Source organism: Sylvia atricapilla, chromosome 5 (assembly GCF_009819655.1).
Source record: "Sylvia atricapilla isolate bSylAtr1 chromosome 5, bSylAtr1.pri, whole genome shotgun sequence".
In the NCBI taxonomy this organism is placed as follows: Eukaryota; Metazoa; Chordata; class Aves; order Passeriformes; family Sylviidae; genus Sylvia; species Sylvia atricapilla.
Window position 1 is genome coordinate 35957977 of NC_089144.1, and position 22445 is coordinate 35980421.

Below are 22445 nucleotides of genomic sequence, written 5' to 3' on the forward strand. Positions count from 1 at the left end.
AACTTTGTTTCTGCAATCTGGATAGTTAAGAAAAAGTGCTATTCTGAAAAAGAAAGTGAGAACAAAAGCTAAAGCTTGGCATTTTCTGTATTTGGTTTTTAAAGTCACTTTCAAATGCTTGTATCTGTATTGCATTTTACGTGTTGTGCTATTGTTTCAGGACCCTTCCTGTACACCCCTTACACTTTTTCCCATGCAGGGGGAGATCTTTTATGATTGCAAAAAATGGGACAAAATTTTAGCTGGTTGATTTATAAACACCTGAAAAAATCCATGATTTATGTGCAAAATGCTGGAGCATCCTGAACCAAAGTGATGTCACTGGATAAGTCCTTCCAAAGTGGTTTAGGGTGGATAGAAGACAAGACAGTTGTAAAGGAGAGAGAAAAGAGTGAAGAGAATAAGAGAATAAAACTAAAGCTTCCTCTTCAGCACTAGTTTTTTTCAATTGCTGATGGTCATTAGAAGTGTTTTCTTAAGCAAAATGCCTTGGGTTGTTGATTTTATGCAGACAGCGTTCTATCTTACAAATCAAACAAAGCAACATCTTCCTTTTGTTTGGGATATATTTTGATTTTTTTTTTTCCCTTGAAGGCGGTTACTTCTTCATTCATGTTTTTCATAGCCTCGGGAATCCGTTCAAAGTAGGGATATCTTGTCTGGTTTTCTTTCATGTGTGTTCGTGCCTTACTTCATCAAGTCTGTATGCTTCCATGTGTTGGGAGAGACTGAAGTTGCTGGTTTTTTATAAGGTTGATTTTTATGTCGTTAAAGTGTGATGAGTTGATCATGTTTCTCTGCATTTTAATTTCATTTGGGAAAAAAATAAGTTTATGCACTATCGTGAATATCTTCTGAAAACCAATTTAATACTAACTTCTTTTATTGTGCAGAGCCGGTTATTTGCCTCAGAATATTCCTTTGGAGATTATGAGGTACCTTTCAGAGGAAAAAGATTTCCTGCCTTGGCATGCTGCGAGCCGAGCTCTTTATCCTCTAGATAAATTGTTGGACCGTACAGAAAACTACAATATCTTCAATGTAAGAGATACAGTCTTCCTCTAGTTCTTCCTATAGTTCTTCCTCTAGTTCTTCCCCTCACTCTCTCCATCTGTCTGTCCTTCCTGCATTTCTTCCTTTTGCCTCTTACTCTCTCATATTATTGCCAAGATTTGAACTGTTCCCTAGTCAGATACTGTAAATGACCTAGGGATATTAACTTTCTTCCTAATTACTCTTTATTTAAACATAGCAATTATTAAGCTTTGGTTCATTTGCATTTGAACGGTGATAACTGTTGTTTGAGGTATATATGACTAGAAGAAGGAAAGGTAATTATCCCTCATGTAAAATGTTATGACAAATGAAGTGTTTCACTTAAAAGAGTCAGAGTATTCTATTGCCAGATTTTCTCTTTTGAGGACCCCCATGGTGATGTTTAGGTGGGTGCCCAAGATCAGCAAGAGCAACAAATATAGACACAGCTGAGCAGAATACATGTAACTGAAGCAAAGATTTGTAGTCATAATTTCATCCCAAAATCCATGGTGAATTCAGTGCAGTTACCTTAATTAACAAGAATTAGATACCGTTGAGTCAAAAGCCCATTCATAATTGTGTCCAAAGGGACAGCAGTAATAGCTCGCAGTAGATAATTAACATAGACATGGCAAATATTTTAACATGTACCTGTAGTTACACTGAAGCATAGTTTATGAAGTACACAGGATTTGACTGCAGCCAGTGACAATTACAAACTCTAGGGGTTTTTATTCACTATGAATTTTATGTAGTCTACGTATTTGCAACAGCCAGCATACGGTAACTTTATGTAATGTTGTAAAGCCTTCAAATGAAGGAGCTTTTAAAAACCTGAAATGCTTAAGGATGCTTTTTTTTTTCTTAAATTTGGGAATATTTGTTGGTGTGTGTGTAACCATTGACACTATGCTCAGAGAGGAGAAAGTTAGAAGTGACTGCGTATATATATAGGAGTTAATACATATATAGATATATAGATACACACACACACAGAGTTACCTGATGACATGGAAAATTATTTTTATAGAACATACACTAAGGCCTACATACCAGCTAGAGCCATAATGTAAAATGCAGTTGAAATAATTTGCATATTTAGTCTGTTGTTAATTGCAAAGAAAAAATTCTTATGAGTCTGCCATTGCTATTTACTCGTAAACATGGTTGTGTAAAGAAAACACTATTTTAATAAATAAAATCAGTAAAATTCACAGCCAGGTTATGTTTTATTACTACTGATGGGAGTTTTGAAAGCTGGGGTGATAGCAGAGGGAATGAAAAGTCTTTTTAGTCACAGAATAACATATCTGCTAGAGAAAGCTGCAGTATGAATCTTTTGTGTTGAGTTGTATACACGCCTATGCATCTGTAATGATAAAATAGATGCTCTCCTATGATGTTCTGTATATCTCAGTTCTCTTTTTCAAATTGATGAATTCAACTGGGAAAAAAATTACACTGGATACAATGACAGGGTTTTCTTCAAAACTGGTCAGAGTATGTAAATATGTCTTCTGTCTAAAAAGTAGAAGTCACTTAAATGTATCTTGTGCTTCTTTTGTTCCTTAAGCACACCAGGAGCCTAAACTTAAAGTACAGTGTCATTAAGTGTGCGTGAACAAAGCTTATTTACAGCCACGTTGTTAGGTATTCTGAAGTCAATTGACTGTACACACATAACGTTTTTGCCATGGCTATGGATATTAAATAGTGTTCTTTTAAAAGTGAACATGCATGGTGTAGTCAAGATTTGCCACAAAGTAGAAATTAAGCTATTGACACTCTTGTAATTTTTCAGCTGTGCATTTTGAGTTCAAAGTAGCGTGTAATAAACTTTTGAAATTCATGGATTTTAAACCAATGTATTGTCTTATGCTAGGCATCTAATCAAGTAGCTTATCTAGAGACTGCTTCTTACTATAGCAGTGAAGGAAGTTTGTAAGTGGACAAACAGCTTTGCTAAGTCTCTGGAATTGGACATTATTTGAGGATAAAAAGAGAGGCCAAACCTCACTAGTCAGCAGTATTTAAATTTCAAGTAAAATAAATGATTTTTAACATGAAATATACTTTTCTTTTCTTCCTCAGGAGTATATTTTAAGACAAGTGGCATCGATGTATCTGAAGCTTGGATGGCCAACAAACAATTTAAACAAATCACTTGTTCAAGCATCATACCAACATGAGTACTGTTAAATTTACTTTTTTATTGTTTATTAGTGAAATATAATTATATAAAGGCATCCTCCTAGAATTTAGTCATGTTTAGCGTGAATCAGTGATAATTTCTTAGCTCTGTCGCCCTTCTCTTTTTTCCTTTCTGGGTTGCAGTGAGAGCAGAAAGATGCTGTGAGATGAATTCTTCTTTCTTAAGTTGGGAGAACATTATTTCCTAAGCTCTAACTTAATATCTGACTGGATACACTGGATTTCTAAGAACTTGTACTCATGTGACCACAGAGGTTGGGAAGTGTGCCGAAGTGTAAATGGGGGCTAGTTTTGATCTATGACCTTTCTTTAGTAGTTCCAGGCATTAAACTGGCACTGAGATCTGTAAAGCCAGATTGTCTTGGATATGTTGCCCAACTACTGGTTGCTGTCACTGTATGAGAAACAGTTTTTTGTAAACATTCAGACACATTTGTTGATGCGGCCATATTGCTTTCTTTAATTTGGACAGAGAGTTGCGTCGGGAAGTCATCATGCTGGCCTGCAGCTTTGGGAACAAACACTGTCACCAGCAGGCTGCAACGTTGATCTCTGACTGGATTTCTAGCAATAGGAACCGGTAAGTGGAGCTGAAATGTGTATCTCACATTTCTCCTACTGAGAAGCAGTTTAGCTCTTCCTTGCCTGCCTGCCCTGTCTGCTGTGCCCTCTTTTGCAAAGATTTTTTTTTACAGGAGGAAGCAGAGGTTGCTGGCTGTCATATGAAAGTGCCTGTGGGGTTTCAGAATGAATTATTTGACTTTGCATATATGAGTGGGTGGAGGGGATTCTGCCCACTCCTGATAAATTACTGTTGGATATTCTATGTAAGAAGATGATAAGATGGGTTTTAATGATGGACTTAAAGAGAGGTGAGTGAACACCATGTTGTCAGACATGTTGGGGTAAGAGAGCAGAAGGTGCTAAACCTATAAAGAAGTGGGAGAGGTTAGCAACAGAAGGACTGAGAAGGAAGGATATGTGTTGGAGGGAAACATTACAAGGTATTTAAGGGTTAGGACTTAAATATTAATATGATTCAGGAATACATGGAAAAGCTCATGTAAGGTTTCAGAGAGCAGGAAATATTAGAGATCTGAAGCCTTGAGCATTAGCAGCACTGTAGTGGTTTGACAGCAAATATGTAAGTTAGGCTGTCAGGACACAGGTTTATTCAGCTGAGGCAAAGGAACGTGAGCCATGGATAGTGTATGAAGTTTATCTTTTAAAGGCAGGCATCTAAGAAACTTGAAATAACTGAAATTTCAAATATTTAAGTATGTAGCGATCTATGGACAATGAGATGAGTGCAGAGTATAGGTTAAGACCACAATTTCTTTAGAAAGAACAGTGGATTTTCTGATTATGTGAAATATTTGCACTGTACACATTTGTACATGGCATGATATTTTAGTTTAAAAGAGAATATTTTACTTTCAAATACAAAAGAAGAAGGTAAGAGAAAAAGTCCCTCATTTTTAGTTGCAGGCTTGTATTAGCTCATCAAAAAGATCAAATCTGTCTAGCCATACAAGCAAGCAGGAATTTTCAGAGATTTCTTGGACTTAGCGGTGTTTGTTTGCAATTAGTTTATCTCTGTCTGTCTTTGTAGTCTTTAAAAATCCTTTATGGGCATACCCAGTTACGGAAGTATCCAAGTGTCTTTTAAAACCAGCCATGAAGAGAAATTACTTTCCTATATGACTTTGAAACTTCTGGAAAAAAAATAGCTTGAAACTATGACTATGTAGCTTTAAGTAAATGTGTGTAAGATGGAGGGTTTTCTTGTGTAAGGTGATACCAGATATATTTACTATGAAATATATACCCCAGGGTTTTATATGAATTCTTACCATAAGCAGCAACAATCAGTATGAAGCTATTCAAAGAGGCAATTAAAGAGAAAGAATCATTGGAAACAGTCTGCAAAAGTAATTTACTTAGATATTCATTTGCAAAATTAGTTAATCAAACCTAGCATTACCTATTAGCATGCACAGCAGTAGATTATTCAGTGTTAAAAAAGCTGTCACCCTGCAAAGCTACCTGCCTGTGCCTTTCCAATAGGATTAAGAAAGGAGGCATCAGAAAAGAAAAACATAACAAAACACAAGCTTATTGCTTTACTAACAGTAGCAAGAGAGAAAAGGAATAAATTTAAGGAGCTGTCTGAAGATTCATCTTAGCCTTTCAATGGGGCCATTTTTGGCAGCAGAAGATTGTGGTTGCCAGCCTATGATGAGTATTATGATAAAAGCACCACAGCAGGGCAGAGGAGAATAGCTACTAAGTTAAAGCAATGTGTTTCTCAAAGGAGCTGCACAGTTTTGAAAAATGGCTGCAGCAAATAATGTAATTACAGAATAGAGATTGACAGCTGATAAATAGGGGTACAACTGGCAAAGAATATAGGGACACACTTTATGTATTTTTTAAGATTGTAGGATTTGTTCAGTCCCCCTCCAGAACTTCCCAGTTTTCTCAGAGCAGTCTCACATCCTGAATGTAACTAATATATGCTCAAAACTCATCTCCTATCTACTTACATTGAAACAATATTGCAAAGACTAGATGAGCCTGAGTTTCACAGTAGCAGCATTTGTAGGGTATGTCAGTGTCAGTGTCAGTGTCAGTGTCAGTGTCAGTTGGGAATGTTCGGATCCTGTTGAATCAGAGCTACCCCGTAGCACCTTTACTCAGTTTAAGCTAACTCGGACTGAATCCTGAAAGTGGAGCAAGGGCTCTTTTGCCTACTTTTTTACCAAGAAACTGATGATTCCACAATCAGAACTTAATTAGCATGGTGTTTGAGTCATGCTTCTGCCTCTTCTAGCACTTCAGAGACAATAACTTGCTCAAGTGCAAAGGGCAAGCAGATAAGTACAAGATATATGCAGAGAGCACGTCTAAGAGGTGCCATTTTGTATTCTTTCTCATCAGTCAAGTGCTTGCTCAGTTTGATGCCCTTAACAGCTATTTGTGAATTTGCTGCAAACAACCTCCTCAGAACCTGTAAGATTCCCTCAGAGCCCGTTTCCTCACAAAGAAGGGGAAACTCATGCTGCTCCTATGTGACGGAGGGTCACACTTGCGGCTGCTGTTAGGAGCACGAAAGGACGAAGCAGGCAGCAGGAGGTCAAGCAGGAAAGCTTCTACTTTGTTTTTCTGACTCCATATTTATACAGATTTACAGACAGGCCAAGATTGGCTACACAGGTAGCCACCTCTTCGACCTCATTGGTGACCATCACCATCAATCATCATTCTCCTCCTAGAGAGGAAGAATGTAAACAATTCTAATAATATACATAGTTTACTCGAAGCTGCGTGAGAACAAAATGCAAAAAGTGAAAAACAGGCAAACTTGAGGCAACACTCCTATGTCTCCAGAATTCTCTGACAACTGGTGAGAAAAGTTGGTGACAGATACAGAAACTCTATGTATCCTTGCCCATTCCATTCCTTATCAGCAGTTACTGTAAATGTTCTTGGGTTTGCCATTCCCTCTTACGAAACAGACCCACGTGATTGACTGATCACTGCAGAAAGACTGGTTTTGCTGGGTTTGCATAGCCAGAGCACAAAAACAAAGTTCCAGAGAGTTCAGATACATTTTATATATAGATATCATTTAAGTGTTACCGTGACAGTAAAAATAAAGGCTAATTTGCAACATTTCCACCCATCCCCTCCCAGAAACTTTATTCTGGAAGATTACACAAACTTTTCAAAGCAGTAGGGACCATGGAATAAGGTTTGTGTCTCAAGATTTTAATCAACTGAAAATTTAGTCAGTATTAAATTAAATGTGATATTAAATACCACATAAATGCACAGTCAGTAAATCATATAGGGGAGGTTTTTGATTCCCCTGCAGTTAAAGTTGAAATAACTATAACAGAGAATGTGCTATAAATAATACTGAAGAAATGCTAACATTCATAACTTTCTTTGCCACATTTTTAATCTATGAACTTTTTAGATGTTCTTTAGAAATATTTTTTATGTTCTACTTGTAATATTTAATTTTGGATAAAGTTTTGGGTAGTACAGTAATGTCTAGCTCTGTTTTATTGGCATATTCTTACAATTGCTGTGGTGTTTAGTAATTACATTTAATCTGATACGTCCAGAAATTAATTACCATCTGCTCTTCACAATAAGAAAGTGAAGTAATCATAATATCACATACTGTTTCTATTTAGTAATTATATACTCTTTACTGTGCAAACAATTTGCCAATGTTCACCAAGTAAAATAATGGTCATTCTTAGCACAAAGCCAGAGGTCCTCTTTGTATTTCCAGTACTGTTTGAAAAAGCCATTATAGTTCCAACTATAGTGCTGCAGATTTTCTTCTGGAATTAGTGAAAAAAACCCAACTTATATGTATGTGATCTTCAACACTAGCCTCTATTCATGAAAGTGGAAGTCAGCTGAGAGGCTGTGAAGACTCGAATTTCTGAAGTGACTTAGGTATTGCTTTGTTTTTGAATGCCTGGCTCACAGGGCAGAATCAGATGCTCAGAGTTATGCTTCCTACAGGGGGATTTGGGGGCCTCTAAAAATGCAGCAGCCACTGTGCTGTGAAGAGCCTCTTAATGTGAGATTCTGAAGCGTGAGTGGGCCCTCTTAAGGTCCAGCACTACAGGTAGTAGGAAAGATACCTGTATCAAATGATATGTACGTAAATGGCAATTGTAGGGTATGTGGTCCTTGCAAAAGATGCCTTTCAATATTGTCGCTAAAGCAGGAAAAGGACTGCTCCTTTCCTTTTCCAACACAGCTGGCAGAGAAGATGCTCTTCAGCACCATTTCAAACAGTAGTGCTGGGATACCAGCAGTTTGCTGTGCTTCAGTTCAGCACCTCAGCCCAGTATCTGCCAATGCAGAAAGCAAGCCTGATGACCTGTCTGTGAGGTGTTTGGGACAGTATTAAGGTGCTGCAACACACCTTCCTCCTCTAGCTTCAGCTCAGCCACTGGAATTTATTTTATTAACAGGAGAAATGATACAGCTCTCTAGTCTAAAGATGAGAGAGTGTTCATCTGAGGGAAAAGGTGCCTCAGTACCTGAAATACTAGAAATACTTAGTGTGCAAGAGGCTTTAGGTGGTATTGCTTGTGCCTGCTTTTTCAGGAGAAAATACAATGGAAAAAAAGAGACATAACTGAAGAAGAAATTTATTTGTACAAGGAGCAAGCCAAACACATAGCTTCAGAAGCAGAATAGACTGTAAGGAGACATCTTGTTTTGCTTGTTTAGGAATTGATATATTTTAATCTTTGCAGTTGTTCGAAAGGTCGTAGTTCCTTTCTACGGATGATGATCTGAAGTTACACCTCCAAGCAGATCTTGCAGTGTTTTAATCAATGAATTTAAATAATTTTACTCTTTTTTAATGGCTGATTGCTTGAAGGGCTGTGTTTACTTCTGACTTGACGGTGATATTGAAACAATCATTTTCACCCTCTTAAATTGGGATATATGCTGCTCCTGTACTGGAACAATGGAAACTCTTAAAAATTTCATGTTGATGTTCAGAGGAATACAAACAGAATAGAGAACATAACCATTTTGAAATTTCCCTTGTCGTTTAAGAATGTAAAGTTACTGGGATTCAATCAACAGGAGAATGTTGTACAAGAGAAGCTACTGTTGGCTGAAAATAAAGATGTTTGCTTCTACTTTCATTTAACTGAGCTCATCCCTGTGAAGCTTTCATGTATGAAGAAATACATTATTCACACTCCGTGGATATAACAGTGTTGTGGTTCAGCCTAAAAAATTAACAAAATTACCATTCAATGCCTGCCTGAGCTTAATAATCAGCCTTGTTAACCCCTTTAACCTTCACTGCATCTATTCTGTAAGAAAAACATGTTTCTAAGAGGATTAGCATTTTCAGACTTCTTGCCTTGGATAGGCTGAGTAAACATGTATTTCTGAAGTTCAGGAAAGAATGCACAGAGAGCTGTTCAGAATATGTGAACTCCTGACAGGCGATAATGGGGTAATATTCAAATACTCATCATGATGACTCGAAGCACAGCTTACCCATAGACATGAGCATGTTTTTGCAGACATCTCTGTGGGTGCAGGCGCAGTTATCTTTCAGCTGCTCTTGCCATACATCAGCTACAGGCTACTATGTATACATTTCTGCTGGCAAAGTTGACTGTGGATGTATGCTTGCTTGGGGCAAAGTTAAACAGGGTGATGTAAACGTGAATATGTGAGAGAGCTGCTTTGATTTGAGACAGCTGATTCTGCCTTCAGCAGAAAAAGGAGTACTTGTACTCTGATTCTGTTGGTAGAGCTGTGGTGATGCTGTTCTTCTGTCATGCAGCACTAAACAGTGGGGGATGATAGTATTGCATTAGACACAGTTATGTGCAGATGTTCTGTGAGATGTTACTGGACCTGTTGGAAGGTCCCAGCTGGTCATAGCCACTTTCCTTTGCTCTTGATTTTTAGAAATGTTACCATTGCTATTTATTGCCGTTGTTAACATGGAAATGAAGTAACTTAATTAATTGCCTTAATACCCCTAGAAAACTTAGAGTAAATGTGTTTCACTAATGAGTCACATCACTTTGGGGTGATTTTAGCTTTAATACAGTTTTTTAGTATTTCCACTATTAATTTTCTGTCACAAGCACTCTGATCAATTTTGATGATATTTGCAGCGGGGAGTGCAGGCGCTGAATTAGGCTAAGCCAGCATCCATTCTGTAACCCATGGGTTAATGAAGTATGCATTTGTTTGTCTTTGTGAATGGGGAGTAGAGACCAATGGACAATTCTGAATACAAATACAGATATTTAAAAATTGATCTGGTCTTATCATCCAGATTGTTCTGAGAAATTTTGGAGTGCTGTGGTGGGGGCCATGTCACAGGACCAGTGGGAGCTTCAGAGAAGTCCTGTCTTAGCCTTAGATTTTGGCAACAGTTTCAATTTTAGAAATTATTCTGGCCTGCACATACTAAGGATGGCAAATCAGGTCTATTTTAATGAAATATATTTATTAAATAGAAAGGCAGCAATAGACAAAAGGTCTTAATCAGACTTACTTATTACACAGTATAAAACTAGAAAGAACTACTAGTAGATTACAGCATGACATAAGGCAGTGCTGACATCAAAGTACCTATATTAAAGATAGCAAAAGAAATGGTATTGTTTAGGAGTCAAATGTTACTTACCACCGAAATGATGACAATGTACACCAATTCCTTCCCTCAATCCCCGTGGGAGTAACCAAAAGCAAGCATCCCTACTCATGGGAAAAACTCCACACATTTCCATGGAATGTGTAGAGGATGTCTGCTTTGTGGGAGTTTGGTGTAGTTTTTGGAGTTTGTAAAGTGAGGTGTCTGTCAGTGAGAAATCAAGCTTGTCTCCCAGATCTCACATCAACATTAAGATGCTTATTGGCAGTTGGGAGATGCCAGACCAGTGTTAACCCTATGGTGCCAAAAGAACTCACTAGAAGACAGCTGTTCCTGTTTCAGTTATCTGACTGGTTAACAAGCAACAGAAAAGTTCTTGTGGGGGGCAAGATGCCCTGCTACAGGCACTGAAAAGAGAATAGGAGATGAACTTTGCTGTTCTCTCTGTGGGTTTCAAGTCAGAACACATCTGTGTGTTGTTTGCATGACAAATGAACCACTTTTGGTTACTAAGTAATGAAATCAGGATCTTACATCTCTGCACACTAATACTAAATAACCTCATCTGATCTTTTAAAGTGTAGTAATGTAGATAGGGACTTTCTCAGTGACTTCTGTTTGCCATTTCACTTCTGTCGTGCTGCTGTGATGGTTAGGAACATTGGTTAATTTTTTGTCATCTTATGAAAGGGGTAAATAATGAAGTAAATGTCTTCCATCACATAATTTGAAGGACAGTGATAACCAGCTGGCCAGATTTGTGAGTTGTGAACCTCCACACTTGTTCATGCAGTTTTTGTGTTTCCTCTACAAAGGACTGATGGATTCATGTCCATCCATCTGCCTGAGTTGGCAGTATACTTACTTGACTGCACCTTTAACAACTCAGTGGAAATGCCACCATAAAAACAATAGCACATGTGTATAGGAATGTGTTGCATGTCTGTAAACAAAACTCCCCATAGATCTTAGGGAGCAGTAAGTAACAAATTACCATTCATTAATTGAAGTAGTTTCAATGAAGTCTGTCTTAGGTGATAGAAAATCAGAAGTTTTTCCAAACAAGCATTTTTTTCTTTCTTTTTCTTCCTGCTTTATTTCTGTATCTAATTACTTGCGGTAGATAATTTTATTTTTGTGTTTCACATGGACACAGTAGTGCTACTGTCTTGCAACAACTTAGAGATGTACTTACGTTTAACCGCCTACAGCAGTATTTGTGAGAACATGGCCAACAGGTTAATTACTTTTGTTAGTTTCTTGGAAGACACACTGGGTTCTTTCAAGGGATTGATGCCTAACAGCTATTTTTGGAAGTTGTTAGCAGCAAACATGAAAAATGAGAGTTGTTTAAATTTTTTTCATGCGTGAGTGTCTGATAAATGTAAAAAAATAAAGTGAATCCCTTTTTCTGTGTTTGCAACCCCTAGAAGCTTTAATTACTGAAAAAAATCAAGCATAGCTATTCATACGTTTTGAAATGTTTCTGGAGCTTTGCCAGCTAATGTGAGCCAATGTTGCTGAAGTGATTTGCTAATTAATAGGTTGTTACCACATTTGAGTAGACTCTTGGACTCAAGTCAATAAAACTTAAGGAGGACGAAAACGCTGTTGAGTGCATGAGTTAATCAAGGACTTAGCACTCTGAAAGACCATCTGGGTCTAAATAGAGAGAGGACTTCATCTTGTAGAAGTTAAAACTGGGCAGCTGGTTCAGGCAGTGTTTTTTACCTTCTGACTTCTTTGTGTTACTGCAGTAAAATGACCCTATATGTAGTAATTATAGATTAGCAGTAATTAATTTGAAATCCTTAGAATTTAGATAGATTAGTCTCCAATTTTCTCATTCAGGGACAATCTCTCCACAACTTTGCAAAACAATTGATCAGAAATTGCCATATTTTTGTTGAAAAAACTGTCCACAGAATGGACAAAGGCATATCTACTCAGGGATCAGTGTCACAAAGAAGTACTCATCACTCAGTCATTAAAATCAGCGTTGAAGAGCTTAGCTGTGCTGGTTGCATATTCACTTGTGGGGGATCTGCAATGGAAATGGGATGGAGCAGTAGCAGTAACCATCACTTGAGGCATGGTGTATTCTCTGCCAGCCTCTGTCAGACCTATGTGACACCTGAAACTTGGGAGCACAGGACAGGGACTGTGCATAGCTTTGCCCTAGATACCTTGAGTAGCCACATCCTCAGTTAATGCCCCCTGAATCTGAGGTGGGACAGGTGCCTGAGTGTCAAGCCCATCCCAGCTCTGTGCCTCAGTTTTCAAGTGGAAGTTCTGCCCTCTCTCTTTAGACTGGGTATGTGCTATGGCAGAGGATCATCCCCTCCTCTTTCTGCACAAAAACCAGCATGACTCCTGGAGTTTGTTATAGAGAATGGGAGTATAAAATTTGGGATTGAAGTTTTTAAAAGTAAGCTGTATGGTACTCTTCTTTATAATAGAGTCTGTTTTACAGATCTGCCAACAAAGTACTAATATTTCATTTTTGTTTCTTATCAGAGCCCTGTAACCTATTAAACAAGATGATAAATATAGTCATCAGGAAAAATAGGCTTAAGTGTTAAATTGTTGCAAAAAATAAGAATAATGTTCCCGATTAATTTTCTTTGTCAAATATTACCCTAAATGGTATTGAAACATGTTACCTAATCAAGGAACTGTCTAAACTGTGTACATTTACATTTAAAAAAATTAGAACACAGTTTCCCTAGAAGATAAATAATTGTGGTCCAATTTTATAAGTGTGTCTTCAACTGTTAGAACATATTTTAAATAGGAGCAAATATGTACCAATTAATTATGACTTAGAACATTATTCTTAGCTCATTGTAGAGCTTTATAATTCACTCTTGAAAAAAAGAAATCTCTGTAAAAGCACAGCACGATTTTAATTAATTTTTTTCTAACTGTTTAATTTTTAACTTTTTCTCCCAAAGTGTTTAATTTTTAAACAAACTCGTCTAGCTACATATTTCATTCTCACCATCATATCTGTAATGCAAGAAAAATAAAGTTAAATAAATTGGATCAGTATTCAAATTAAAGTCATTTAAAGTGATGGTCTTAAATGTTTATTTTTGTTCTTCTAAAGTACCCATCAATCATATTAGCTCTTTAAAAATGAGAGCAGCCTTGAAGGCACAGATGAGGTTTTACTGGCAACGGGATGTGTTCTGCAGTGTTACAACCCAAGCAGTACCAAAATAATGGTAATTTTATCCACTTGATTCGGTTAATACAAGGGGCAAACATCCACATGCTGATCTAGTGCCTTGGAACTACAATTTTCCAGGAACCTATAATCTTAAAAGACCTCTAGACTGCAGAGATTTCAGATATTGAGATAATGATAGAATATGTGTCCAAAATGACTGGATGAGTGAGAAAGCAAAAATCCCCACAAATGGACAAAATTCAATTAGAGGACTCTCTTGTAGGGGCAGTAGTTAAAGAGAAATTATTTTGGGGATATTTGCATTTTCATAAGCAATTTTCTTTTCCATAAGAGGAACCCCCTGTCTGCAGTGCTGATTACAAGCCTCCCACTGGAGTAGTTTGTAGTGTTTCATAGCTGTACATTTTGTAATCTCTGAAGGTAAGCCTTTTAAAAGCAGTATTTGTGTTTGATGTCTTGGTTTGTAGGGGCTGATTTTTTTCACATTATCCTAATTATTTAGCTTATAGGTGCAGACCTAAAACCTTCTCTGGAATAGTTGATTGGATGATAACTGATTAGATCTGCTGCAGCACTGCCAGTGTACTGCTCCTAATTTGGTGGCAGTAGAGTTTTTTTAGCAAGGAAAGGCGTGACATGTAGGCTATGGTCATGGGATCAGCTCCATCATTTGTCTTAAGGTCTCCTTCCTTCCCAGAGATGCAAGTGTTCCTGTGCTTACTGACTACACTGCTGCTAAAATTGCTGGTGTTGACCCTTAGAATGTAAAAAAATACTAGTTGGGAAAGCCCATTGAATTGATATGTTTTACTGTAAATTTTGGAAAATGCAAACATCACAAGAGAGGAGGGCTACCCATTCAGGGGTTAGACATCCACTTCTAGGTACATCTGCTGATGTGTCTGTACTAGCCAAACACAGAGTGACAGTCCTTCCAGCCCACAGTTCTTACCTGAGTTAATGGGACAGTGGTACAAATGTTTCAGCTTGTATGCTTGTACAGGAAACATAAGCAAGGTAAGAAATTGAAGGCCCAGCTGAGACCTTTTTTTTAAAAAAAGATACATATGTACATACTATATTAGGTCTGAATTTGGTCATTAAACTGTAGTTTCATTGATAATAAGTTAGCATTAATCACAGTTCTCAATGATCCTATGGCACAGCTGGTTTTGTACTGGTATTATTATGCTGAAAAAAAAAAGAACAGATTTTCTATTTTCTTCTCTCCTGACAATATCATGTTTAAATGTCATTGTAACAGCACATCCTTTTTTACTTGTATGTTACTATATGAAGATGAAGCACTTTCCAGCACAAGCAAAGAGGAGTTTCTGGCTGCTCAGGTCCTGTTGTAAAACAGTGCAAAGGACAAGAAGAGCAGATTTGGCATAGAGCCCAGCAACAGAGTGATAAGATTCCATACTAATTTGGAGAGCTTATGTTACCTGTAAAGTTACATGGCACATTAGGAGTTGATGAACTACATGACTATATTTTACAATCTCCTGACAATGTGACAGCATTATGAAGAGCCTAGCAAGCATGTTTCTACCCTTTAGGAAGCCCATTAGGATGGCCTGGAAGATGCTGGTGGCAGTGAAGAGATACAAATGTTATTTTAAAACCCCCCAAAATATTACTGTTGGACAATAATTTAGAAGTCTCAGAAATGGTCCTTCTTTGTATACAGGAGACTGCTTATTTACCACAACACTATTACTGATTTCTTTTGTAGAATCCCTCTCAATGTGAGAGACATTGTCTACTGTACAGGAGTTTCACTGATGGATGAAGATGTATGGGAGTTCATTTGGATGAAATTTCATTCTACCACAGCAGTATCCGAGAAGAAAATACTATTAGAAGCCTTAACTTGCAGTGATGACAGAAACTTGCTCAACAGGTAAAAAATATTCTATATTTGAATCTGTTACTTATAATCACTTCAACAGTTATGGATCATCACTTGAGCTTTCATCTAAAGGAAAGAAATTTGCTTGTCAGGTACATGCTTACTGTCTGTTTAAACTGTCTTGTACTTTTTTCCAATTCATATGAAAATTAACATGTATTATCTTTTCAATTCCAGATTTTCCTTTGTTCACTGGAAATGTTTTAAATCCTGTAATAATTTTTGTATTTTTGTTACCATGTCCTTTATTTGCCATCTTGACCAATCTGATTTAAAGATTTTATAAAAGTGCACATGTAAAGTTGCAATCAGCTTTTATTGAAATCTTTTTACATCAAGATTTTTCTAATTCATAAATGTGTCCAGTCCTTGGAATCATAGAAATAAACCACTGAACTCACTTGGAGACTTAAACAATTCAGCAATGATTTTTTTTTCCATGAATTTTCCAATGGACTGGTGTTAGACAAGGTGTTTGTGAAACTACATGTTCTTGTTTCTCTCTCTAGACTTTTGAATTTATCTCTCAACTCAGAAGTTGTCCTGGATCAGGATGCAATTGATGTGATAATCCACGTAGCTCGAAATCCACATGGAAGGGATCTTGCTTGGAAGTTTTTCAGAGAAAAATGGAAAATACTAAATGCTAGGTAAAGACATAAATTCTTATCTTGATATAATTGATATAAGTATTGTATAGGTGTATATTTATGTAAGTTTCTGAATCTAATCCATTCTCTTCTAGTCCGTAAATGGAGATGTCTCTAAATATGGAATACCTACATATGAGTCATAAACGCATTTATTCATGGATTATCACACACATAGAGACATTTGTCTCATAGCAATCATCTGTGTATATATTAGTGTATTGTGTCTGTGCTTATGATAATGAATTCTATCTATATGTCAAGTGCTGCAGTTCTGTTTTTACACAGACAAAAATGGCAGTTCCCAAAGGAATTTTTGTGATTTAAAGTCTGATGGAAAAAATAATCTCTTCAAAAATATTATTTCTGCTGTGGAAAAAATGCACATTTTTAAACATTCCCGTTTTCAAAAGGATGTTAATATAGTGTTATCCCGTTTCTTTCCACTCTGTGTTTCAGGTGAGTTTTAAGTAATAGAGGAGCAACATTTTGAATTAAAAATAGATTAACATTAAAGTTCCTCCTTACACCTGCTTCTCTTTCTCTTTGAACAAGTGCTACATGCTCCTACTCTGAAGCCCAGTCAACATTTTAAAATCCTTTTTGATTAATATTTTGATACTAATTCAATGAATGTAGTTCTTTAGAGACAGCCTGAGAGCCTGAAAGATTGCACAGCAGGCGTCTGCTACTGACAGATTAAAAAGGACTACAACTTGGTTGAGGTTCAGATTCTCAAAGGCAGGTGTCCAAGATTTTTAAGGCATCTCATGCCAGGTCACACCTTTGGTGTTGGCAGGAAAGGCATTGCAGACCTGTTCCATTCTGGACTTGAGAGGAGCCAACCATTGTACTACCAAATATTTGAAATGGTATATTTAAGATGCTGTGTTTAAGCAACTCCATCTCAGTGGCCGATGAATACAGGTGTAAACTTCCTATAGGTTTCACGGCATCAAAATAGGAGTCAATGAAACTGAGACACTGAGTTTTAATTTTCCTAAAAATTCACATAGTTGTTCATGCTGTTTTGAATAATGCTTTATAGTATAGTGGAATTTTAGAAGAAGTCCATCTGGGAAAATAGGTTTCAGCTGCAGTTGGTTTTCAAACTTTATATTGGAGGAGTGTACTTTTTGAAAGCCATTTCCAAAAAAACTACAAGGGTGCTGAAGAGTTTAAAAATTAGGAATTATCTGCTTTTGGTGTGATTACTTGAGGAACTGGACTTTTGCACTGAAAGTGGATGGCAGATGTATTACTATTATGCAGCCCATTGCAGATAGCAAATAATTTTTCAGGTTTCTCCAGGGATTTATCCAGAGTTTAGGCATAAAGCCATCATTATCTGTATGGGTACAAACAAACATGCTGTACTTGTGTCCTGCTTTAGTAAGTATGTTTATCTGACAACCTGGCTAATACCTGTGATTTTAGATGTGGTCAATGTTTAGCAATGTATACAAATAGAAAATATTTAACAAACCATATTACATGCCAAATCTTTTAGCTGATTTAATTTTAAATAGAATTTGGATTGTATTTATTTCACTTGCTTGGAATGCATCACTGTGCAATCTAAATTCATAACAATCAGTAAGGCCTCATGAAAGACTTGTTATTGTCCTTTTATAAAATTACATAATAACAGTTTGTCTTTTTGCTCAACAATGTCTTTTTGTTACCTTCATTTAGTTTGATCTCCAAACAGTCAGAGCCACCAAAAAGATTGTAGCAGTTGATTTTTCTAAAAGTGACATCCAGTTGAGTTTCTGTTGATCACCAAAAGATTCAGTATAGTAAAATGAAATAGTTAATGCAAGCTGTATATACATGTTATAGATTGAAAATAATATTGTTTTATAATCATAGATTAGAACCTTTTAGATGAGACTTTGAGAAAGTAGAATCAGTCTAATTGATACCTTGACCCTTAACTGTTCAGTGAAACAGTGACATGATAGCATGCAAGGTCCTACAGCTGGGTCTTGGCAATCCCAGGCACACCCACAGGTTGGGCAGAGAAGCAATTTGGGAGCAGCCCTGCAGAGAAGGGCTTGGAGGTGATGGTTGATCAAAAACTCAACATGATCCAGCAATGTGCAGTCACAGACCAGAAGGCCAGCCCTGGGCTGCATCCAAAGTCAGCAGGTCAAGGGGGGGGATTCTCCTCTCTGCTGTGCTCTGGTGAGACCCCACCTGGAGAGCTGTGAACAGGTCAAGCGTTCCCAGGGTATGAAGGACATGGAACTGTTGCAGCAAGTCCAGAGGAAGGCCATAAAGTTGGGAAGAGGACTGGAGCACCTCCCCTACAAAGAAAGACAGGCTGAGGAACTTGGGGTTGTTCAGTCCAGAAAAGAGAAGGTTGCATGGAGATCTGATAGCAACATTCTGGTATCTGAAGGGACCTACCATGAAACCAGAGAGGGGCAGAGTCTTCCTCAGGAACCATAGTGATAGGACAAGGAGGAATAGGTACAAATAGAAGAAATAAGAAATCTATTAGGAAGAAATTTTTTACTGTGAGGGTGATGAGACACTGGAACTGGTTGTCCAGGGAGGTTGTGGGTACCCCATCCCTTGGCAGGGTTCAAAGCCAGGCTGGATAAGGCCTTGAGCAACCTGATCTAGAAGGAGGTGTCCCTGCACATAGAGGGGTGGGGGTTGGGACTGAATGATTTGAATGATCTTTAAGGTTCATTCTAATCCCTAATGTTCTATGATTAGGCTTCCAATTTGAGCTCACCATACTACTGCATTTTTAAAATATAAGCTTTATTGTGGAATTATGCTTCAAGAAGACCATGCACATCTTGAAGCAAGCGCCAAGGACAGTCACAAAGATGATATGACAGCTGGAGTATCTGACCTGTGAAGACAGGCTGAGAGAATTGGGAATGTACAGCCTGGGGAAGAGAAGACTGGGGAGACTTTTTATAGACTTTTTATAGACTTTTTTGTGGTTGCTAACTTCCAGTACCTAAAGGGTCCTTACAGGAAGGCTGAAGAGGGACTTTTTGCAAGGGCATATAAGACAAGGGGAAAAGGCTACAAACTGAAGGAGGACAGGTTTAGATTAGATAATAGGAAGAATTCCTTTACTGTGAGGGTGGTGTGGTGTTGTTGGATAGGACTTTGGGCAACCTAGTCTGGTGAAAAGTGTCCCTGCCCATAGCAGAGGGATTGGAATGAGATGATATTTCCAACCCCAACCATTCTAGGATTCTATGATGCAAGTAGACCTTGTCCCAAGGCATCATTTTTCTACGATTATAATTGATTATTTAATTTGATTCAAAATTAAAATACTTTGTATGAGACATTAATTTAATAAGATGATATTTCAGTGGTATTTTCCATTTAATTTAGTAAAAAAAGTGTTGATGTTTCAGATAGTAAAGTGAAATAGCTGAGGGAGATAAAATTATAACTATTTCCTCTTACTTTTAAAAATAGCATGTCAAGGAGTTAGAATTGCCACAAAATGTTGTTAATCCTTCATATTTTTGCAGTATACTTGTATTTGCATTATCCAGAACATATTGATGATGTGTAAAGTCTTCAAAGTCACTCATATCATTTACATAGGTGACTTAAAAACTGAGGTGTCTAACATGTCTTTAGTAAGAAATCTGTGGGACTAAGACTGCTACAGCTCTGAAAAAGAGAATTGAAAATACTATGCTTGACTTCATGCTACCTGAGCATGCACTGCCTTGTCTCCTAAAGCATTTTCATCCTGTGAGCACGTGTCTGTGTGTGAAAATTTAATCCATCAGCTGCCTGTAAGAATTCCTTCATTCTCAAGTGTTGAATCATTTGTCAGCATTTGGGAACCTGACAGTATTTGGGAAGGCATTTATATCTGTCGAAAGTAAATGGACTATGCTGCCTCTAGAGATTGCACAAGTGCAAAGCCTGTACAAATGTGGGGCACTGCAGGGTTTACATCTGCAGAAGGAAAGTGCAGTGGAGAGTCTGTGTCTGAATGCTTCCAGGAAGTTCAGCATGTAAGGCCCTGGTTCTGATGCGCTATTGTCTGTCCTGTGAAGGGTAAGAAGACTGACTCTTGTAAGACCAAACACTTTTCCTGTTTATTCTTATCTTTCACACCTGCATAATACAGTTTTGGAAGGTGACTCTTCTGGCTTTTTTGTCAGCAGAGCTTCTATAGAAGTTGCCATAAATGGCTGACTTTTTACCAGGTATACATAATGGGCAGTAATAAGCACAGGTATGCATGAAGGTATCATTTTTAGTGGAAGGAATTCTGTCACTTCTTGTTTGTACTGTGGCTGCTACAGTGGACTGTAAGAAAAATACCTGCAACTGTTTTTCTGAGGTTGCTTGTCTAAAGTGGATTGGTAACCTTGTCAAAATACCCCATTAGGAGGAACTTCCAGTTTTCCAAACAGTCAGTTATGTCTGAGACTGGAATAATATAGGGCTTTGTTAGAAAGCCTAAATGTGCTTAAAGTACCATGAAATCCTACTTTCCGTAGTTTGCCTCTGGATGTCTGTATATTCCAGCGTGACTGAAATTTTGGGAAAAGAGATGTACTTGCTGAAATAGCCATGAATAATTCATTTATTAGTGGTCAGAGAGTAGGATTTTTGATGCCTCTAACGGCATTTTTCCTCATAAGAGCTCAAGATAGCAAGCAATATAACATAAACCTTCCCTAAAACAGAATCTTCTCAAAGAGATCCTAGTTCTCTTCCCTCCACGTCTTTCTATACCTATTGCTTTGGCTGTCCTCCTTTTTTTTCTTTCTCCACTTTGAAAGAGCTGTGGCTTAGAGTACCTAAGCATTTAAGGGTAATCAATTTGGGATTAACAGAAGCAGAACAGAAAGCTGTGACTGTGCCAGATCGTTTCACTTTGAATTTTGAACTCCGTCTATAAATCAGTCTGTAAAAGTGGACGATGAATTGAATTGTTCCCCCAGATGAACATAATTTCAGTAAAGTCTGTTGGTAGTACTTACACATGTCTGACAGGAGATCTAGATTCCCTATCTTAAAACCAGTCATGTTCAGATTAGCTAGATACTGCTTTGGACACACATGCAGACATAGATAAGGATAACGATTTGTCAAGTGCCTTTCACTATGCTGAATGACATCTAACTTGACTTACTTCTGGTTTCCAGTGGAACAATACTCTTCATGCTGGACACTGAAAAAAATCCCAAGCCTCAGAACAGAAAACCCCACAAACAATTCCAATGTGAAATGTGAAACTTAAGGAGTGATCTGGTCAGTAGTGATGTAGTGCTTAATTTGGAGGATTTAGAAAAACTTGTGGAAAGCCAAGTGAACAGCAGGATTTGAATGAAAGCAACTGCCTGCCAAACATCATTGCTGATTGCTTCTGCATATCCTTTAGATAATCCTTGCCCAAGCTTTCAAATTTTCGTTCCAGGTTGGTTCTTTGAAATGCTACATTGTGGCCCAGGGGATTATTTTAGTAGTATTATACCTATCAGCATTATTTATTTTAATTATCGCATTCTGGAACAAGAAAATTTGATTCAGTTCAGTTTTTCAAAGGCCACTTATAATGTAGATGAGGTGGATGAATACAAAATGCAGAGAAGGCTGCAGCACATCGAAAAGTCTGATTTAATGGTACAGCTTGAAGGGTTCCTCAGAATAATTCTCCGTAGTTGCTGCTCTGCTCCTTCATTGGCACCTGTATTTTGAGCTGCATTTTACAGAATCACAGAATAAGCTGAGTTGGTAGGAAATCCACAAGAATCATTGAGTCCAGCACCTGGCCCTGCACAGCACCATTCCCAAGAATCACACCATGTGCCCAAGAGCAATGTCCAAACACTTCTTCAACTCAGACAGGCCTGGTGCTGTGACCACTTCCCTGGGGAGCCTGGTCCAATGCCCAGCCACACTCTGGGTGAAGAACCTTTTCCTGATATCCAGACTAAAACCTCCCCTGACACAAATACAGGCCATTCCCTCAGGTCATTTGACATCACAGAGAAGAGATCAATGCCTGCCCCTTCTCTTCCCCTTGTGAGGGGAAGTTGTAGACTGCTGTGAGGTCCCCCCTGAGTCTCCTTTGTTTCCTTAAGTGGGAGGTGGTTTGGTCCTCTCCTCCTCTGGAGCATTCATCTGTGCCTTAAGTTAAACCCATTCTGCTTAGCAGCGTCTGACTTAATAATTACAAGCATTTCAGCCTAGAAGGTTTCAGTCTAGGTTTTTATCCTGAAATACCAGTACCCAGTTTCAATGCTGTTCCCTTGA

At 37.8% G+C, this 22445-nt stretch overlaps 1 protein-coding gene across 1 annotated transcript in view; it reads left to right on the forward strand.

Annotated features, from left to right (window-relative positions):
• TRHDE (thyrotropin releasing hormone degrading enzyme) overlaps positions 1-22445 on the forward strand; it is a 206701-nt gene that overhangs the window by 180918 nt on the left and 3338 nt on the right. The window contains exons 13-17 of the mRNA XM_066319185.1: positions 894-1041; positions 3130-3227; positions 3722-3829; positions 15355-15522; positions 16041-16181. Of these exons, the coding sequence (XP_066175282.1) occupies positions 894-1041; positions 3130-3227; positions 3722-3829; positions 15355-15522; positions 16041-16181 (663 nt within the window). The remainder of the gene's footprint in view (positions 1-893; positions 1042-3129; positions 3228-3721; positions 3830-15354; positions 15523-16040; positions 16182-22445) is intronic.